The sequence below is a fragment of the Dermochelys coriacea genome, chromosome 26 (genome assembly GCF_009764565.3).
Source record: "Dermochelys coriacea isolate rDerCor1 chromosome 26, rDerCor1.pri.v4, whole genome shotgun sequence".
Classification (NCBI taxonomy): Eukaryota; Metazoa; Chordata; order Testudines; family Dermochelyidae; genus Dermochelys; species Dermochelys coriacea.
The window spans coordinates 6,034,187-6,040,186 of NC_050093.1; the positions used below are offsets into that span (position 1 = coordinate 6,034,187).

At 47.9% G+C, this 6,000-nt stretch overlaps 1 protein-coding gene across 3 annotated transcripts in view; it reads left to right on the top strand.

Annotated features, from left to right (window-relative positions):
* SLC39A14 (solute carrier family 39 member 14) overlaps positions 1 to 5,709 on the top strand; it is a 28,385-nt gene extending 22,676 nt beyond the window's left edge. For all 3 annotated transcript variants that reach the window (XM_038385007.2, XM_043502984.1, XM_043502983.1), the window contains 2 exons: positions 724 to 908; positions 1,516 to 5,709. In XM_038385007.2, coding sequence (XP_038240935.1) covers positions 724 to 908; positions 1,516 to 1,662 — 332 coding nt within the window. In that variant the 3' untranslated portion in view covers positions 1,663 to 5,709. The remainder of the gene's footprint in view (positions 1 to 723; positions 909 to 1,515) is intronic.
* The last annotated feature ends 291 nt before the right edge of the window (positions 5,710 to 6,000 follow it).

A 6,000-nucleotide genomic window follows, 5' to 3' on the forward strand; every position in this document is an offset into this window, starting at 1 on the left:
ACATGGTGTAATCTGTTCTGAAAACCAGTGGTGTTTGTGATTAAATTTAGATTGAGACAGCTGGTAAAATGCCTGTTATGTGTTTGTGTTTGAATGCAGAGAGTGATACATGGAAGTAGATGTAGACCTCGGGCTCCTGGCAAATCAGCGATTCTGTCAGTGTTGCAAAGTTTTGGTTCCCTTGGGCTAGGGTGGCCTCGTTCTTGCAGTTAACTGCATTGATGTGGCTTGATACAAGACTGCTTCTTGAGCAGTGTAGGGCACTGCTCTGAGGGTTAGGAGGACCTGGGTTCTATTCCTGCCTTTATGCCAGCTCGCTATGTGACCTTAGACCAGTCACTTCGCCTCTCTTTACTTCTGTTTCCCCAGGTGTAAATCAGGATAATGATACCTACTCGCTCTTTAAAAGCACTTTGAGGTCTATGGATGGAGATGCTCTATAAGAGCAAGGCATTATTATTTTTTATTATGTAAGGCCTTGATTCAGCAAGAGGATTGAGCATTGAAGCATTTGAATAGTCCCATTGACTTTGACTTCAGTGGGGCTACTCGCATGCCTAGAGTTACGCGTGTGCTTAAGCACCTCAGTGAACAGGGGGCCTAATTGCTGAGTGTTGTTCTCCAGTGGGATGCTGCATTTGGGCAGCTGATGCATCCATTCCATAGATGGTCATGTGTAGCTGTCTGTCTCCTCCTCCCCTTACATTATCCTCCCTTTTGCAGGTGACTTCGTCATCCTGCTAAACGCCGGAATGACAATCCAGCAGGCGCTCTTCTTCAATTTCATCTCAGCCTGCTGCTGCTACCTAGGGCTGGCCTTTGGGATCCTGGCAGGCAGCCACTTCTCTGCCAACTGGATCTTTGCTCTAGCTGGAGGGATGTTTCTCTACATTGCACTGGCTGATATGGTAAATCCCAAACCGACAGTAGCTGCTGGGTAGGGGATCGGAGCATTGCAGGGGGGTTTTCTGCAGTGACCATTGGCCAATGAGCGCTGATGAGCCTCTGTCAGGATTATTGTTGTACCGGAAAGCTTTGACGATACAGGGCTCTGGGAGCTAAGAGGACTTGCTTAATGGCAATGCTCTGTAACATCATGTGCAGTACATTAGGGTTCCCTCCTGGCTTTTCACAGTGAGGCCTCTGGGTGATTTTGAGGAGGGGTATTGACTGGCCTGTGTAAGTCAGAAGTATCTGCAACCCTGGGCACGGAGGGGAGAATGGGGAAAATAGCACACAGAGGGATGGTTATTCCCTCGTGCCCACCAAATGTAGGGTGTGTAGCTAACCTATAGCCAGACTACTATGAGCTGTAAATTTATCAGATCTTAGCCTAGCAGGATTGGACAGGGTCAGGGTCAAGAACACTTGGCCTTGATTGTGAACAGCTCTATGTAAATTAATGCCTAATAATAGATGGGGGGTATACAGCGCTGGGATCTGCGTGTGCAAAATCACAGGGAGACTGGAAGGCGGAGAATTTCCATGACTGAAACGTTCCAATTCTTTTCTCAGTTCCCTGAGATGAATGAAGTGAGCCAGGAGGACGAGCGGAATGGCAGTGCCTTTATCGCCTTTGCTATCCAGAACGCAGGGCTGCTGACGGGATTCATTATCATGCTGCTGCTCACCATGTTCTCGGGCCAGATCCAGATAGGGTAGGGATGGGCCTGATTTGATTGGGCTTTCCCACCTACAAGCATACGGACTGACGGCACCTGTATGAGACATCAGCGTTGCAAAAGCACTACAGAAAAGAGGCATTTCTATTAAAACTGTTCCACAGACATTGTATCGTTTATTTCAGGGGGGCTGATGAAGCTCCTTGCCCTAGATCTAAAGTGACCCAAGGACCTATTTCCAGTGTAGCATTCCTTCCTCTACTCTCCTTGCGTCAAAGGGACTCCTGGAAAGGATGTGTGTGAGGATCAGGAGAACGGGCTCACTGGCTCCTTTCTGGCTACATCACCCCCTTCGGGGAGAGCTCCAACCATGGACTTCTTCCTCTTCGGGTGGCTGCGGATGGGGGATGGATATGGGGTCAGCGCTGGACGCGAGGCCACTTTACCAAGGCAGACGCTGTGCTTGAGGCTTGTGCCTGTCCATCCCTCGTACTCAATCCCTCCACGGCCAATGGAAATGTGAGGCATGGGTCCCGGGACAGCCCCAGTATTTACCTGCGTTACCCGTAGCCTCCAACGCTCCTGTTGTGCAGGTAGCTGGTGTTTCCTCTTGAGCATGGGGAGCATGCCTTCCTTTTGGACCTAAATATGCAGTCAAGAGACCTCTTCGAGAAAGGGTCTCCTTCCTCCAAAAGCTTCACGTGCCAATGTCTCTGCAGAGTGTGCTGGGCTGAAGGAAAGGTGCCGAGTGTGAAAGAGAGATGAAGAGGTCTGGGAAGGTTGCACAGGGAGAGGGATGAGCAAGAACATATCCTGCTGCTGTGCTGGAATCGATACTTTCCTGGCACAGGTAGTGGGTACTGAACTGGGTAGGCAGCTTTGGTTTCCCTGCCCCCCTGCTCTTGAAAACTAGTCACAGCTGTTGCTGCTCTGGTCTCTTCCCACTGTCTGAACAGGCAGCACTGAAGATACCGGGGCAGGAGAAGTGTTTGACATGCAGTCAGACTGGCTTCGGGGGGGAAAGTTATGCTGCCCCTGTAGGGGTTTAATGAACTATACAAAGTTGCATCTGCTGGTCAGAATGACTGTAATGGACACTTCTGGGTGGCTTCCAGGAGGTAGAACAGCCAAACACCGCGGCCTCTCCCAGGAGTCCCTCCATCCTAACTCGGGACACTTTGAGAGCGGAGGGAGCTGAGCGAGCCGTGAAACGAAGATGCTGCAGGATCTCACCATTGCAGGGGAAAGGCATGGCAGCTGCATTCAGACAGGGGCGGTGTGGAGCACAAGTCCTGGGGTGCCAGTTTCTAAGGCCTTCCTGCAAGAGCGATCCTTACACTGTGACCAGGTTCACTTGGAATTAGACATCTGGTTTTAAACACTGACACTGCTGAGTTGCAAGGTGGTGGTTGTTTTTTTTTTGGTTTTTTTGTTTTTTTAAATGCTGTACTTTTTCTTCAGGGCACAGGGTCCCAGGAACACAGTCTGTGGAACTGGAACCCAGCTCTGGGTAGCAGCAGGAGTTGGGAAGGGTGTTAAAGGCATTTCAGAGCTCTGCTTCTGGACTAGCTTTCCTCCAATTCACGAGATGAACCGACTTATTGTTAATGTTTGGCCCCTTCAGCTTGGGCAGGGAATGAGGTACCCCTCACCGTTGGGTTGTTCCAAATTCTGCCTCCCATGGTTGTGAGTTTGTGGCTACTGACTGACAGAAGTTTCTGCCTCTGCTACTAGCTTGCTGGGTGATCTTGGGTTAGTCACTTCCCCCCTTTCTGTGTCTCAGTTTCCCCATCTGAAAAATGCAGATAATAATGCTGACCTCCATGGTAAAGTGCTGTGAGATCTACTGATGAAAAACACAAGATAAGAGCTAGGGATGGTGATTATTCTTATTTCTGTGGGGAGTGTCGAGTTTGTTGCTGCCAGTTTCTCTCTTGTGATCATTCCGTCTGCCTGATCAGCTCCCTGGTAAGGAAACAATTGTTGTCCAGTCAACTTGTCTGTTGTCGCACAAAGTTGTGTTGCCTTGTTATGCTGTCCGCGTGGCAGAGGCTGAGCAGAAGCTATTCCTGATGGGTTTCCCCCTGCAACCCTTCAGAAGAAAGATGAAAGGCCTGTTCACTTATCATACCCAATGATTTCACACCCCACACCTCAAGGGTTTAGGCCTCTCTTTGGTAAACGTGAGCTGGGCAGCTACACCCAGGCCCAGTGCCTGCCTCCCTTCAGTGAGGGCAAGCTGAGATGGGAGTGACTCCAAAGGAATAGATGTCATAACCAAAACCACCTGGGACAACAGCATGTGCTGTGGCAGGCACAGGACCTCCAGCAGGATCATGACTTGGTTTGACTGCCGGACCTCTGCCTTCTAATGCTGAACTATTTCCTTTTAACATACTCAATAAAGACTGGACATCAAACCCCAGTCTCCTGTAGCTGTCAGTCATCTGTCCACGATTGACCCTAATGGAGAGAGACAGCTGGGTGTCATTTACATACGGCAGAAACCATACTCCCTGTGTCCTTTGTAGCACTCCCAGAGTCCTTGTAAACATGTTGAACACGGGAGGATACAGTGTAGAACCCTGTAGTACCTGTGCAATACAGCCTTTTGTTCATGTGACCAATTATCCATAATGACCTACTGGGCTACCCTATTTTAGAAAAGGATCAAAACAGTTTCAGAGCAGCTCTGTTAACTTGGGCAAGGGATCACAGCCTTGTCAGCGGTATCTCACGTTCACTGCCTGTATCTTAGGTAGCTGGCATACTGTCTTCCTCCATAGCCAGGAGAAAGACTTTTCTTCACGTCATTCTTGCTGTTTATGGCCCAGGCTAAACCCTACTTAGTTTAGACCATCTTTTACCAATGAATGCTTGATATGGGTTGGCCCAACTTTGCCAACTCCATTTCACCAAACCCTTCCTTGACATGTTTATAAAAGAACTAGAATAGGGGCCTCTGGAAAGCAGTAGACCCATCTTCTTTCCCATGGGACAACCATCATTGTGGGATTCCTGCTGCCCAGTTGAGAGGTGAATGGAATAGGATGGCACTCTTGTGTGAGTCACATGGTAAATTTTTTGCTCAGGCCAGCATCTGTCATCAGCAGCTGACCAGAAGAAGTTCTCATTGTAACGGTGAGGAGGCCAGCTTCTGGGAACAGTATTTGAGAGGGAAACTGCCTGTGGTCAAAAAGCATGCACTACCACTGGTAGGAGAGCTGCAGCCCTCTATCTGAGTTAGGTAATGTTCGAGAGTGAGAGATTTAAACCCTGTCTTAAGGGGAAAGGTCTGGTTTGCCTATTCTCCCTCAAGGAAATTTTTGGAAAGCAGATGACATTTAGTGCATTCCAAAAGGGAGAAGAAAATGGCTTAGCTTTTTCAGAGTTCCAGAGCCATCTCTGGCAAGGATGGTTCAATGGTATACGGAGAGGAGGCACTGCCCTGTCAGCATCTGGGAAATCTGCCCATCTCCTGGAACAACCCACCCAAATTGTACTTACTAACAAACCAAAGCTAGAAACTAAGCTGTGCTCCAGGTGGTAGGAAACTATAAGAACGGATGTGTAATTTCCTCTGGGCTGTTCCAAGCCCTTGAATGTGACAGAGAAATCCTGAGTCTTTTCTGTAGTTTCCCTTCAAGGTGTTCTTGGGAGCTGACTTCATCAAGAAATTTGCAGGCTGGAAATTCTGGAGAGTTACCTACGAAACCCTCTAAAAACATTCTCTAAGTACATGTGTAGCTGGGGGAGGTGGGTAATCAATGTGTTAATTCAAAGGGGTGCCTGGAAGAGGCTCCTCCTCTCTTGTTTGTGCAGGATGGTAGAAACCTGTGGGAGGGGCCGGAGGGATGGCTGAGAAAGGAAATTGACATTAAGTTGAGCTTGTGAGTGTTTTTTATTTATATTTCCCTTTACACATCTGATTTAGAAACTCAAGTTCCATCTCAGTATTTTAATATCTCAGGTGTTATAAGAAATACTTGTTGAAACACTTCTTGAAACAACGAATATAACTTACGTCTTGTGAACTGTAAAGTTTATTTGTAAAATTCCATAAATTAAAATCTATTCTGTAATGAAAGAGAATTGTAAGTGTGCTGTGTGCGGTATTGAATTCTGATTTAAAGGCAGTATATAGCCTGAATATTAAACAACTTCCCTGCGGTGAGATCTGTTTAGGTTGCAGAATAGCCTCCCTAGGGAAGAGACTGAAGCTTCATTACTTCAGATGTTGAAAACTAGACTGGGGGGCGGGGGACTTAGGGGTGGCCTGGAGGGAGCAATCCTACATTAGAAGGCTGGGCTGCATTGGATGATATAATATGACTTTTCCATCTATAACTTCTGATTACCCAGCTTGTGCAGATGCTGG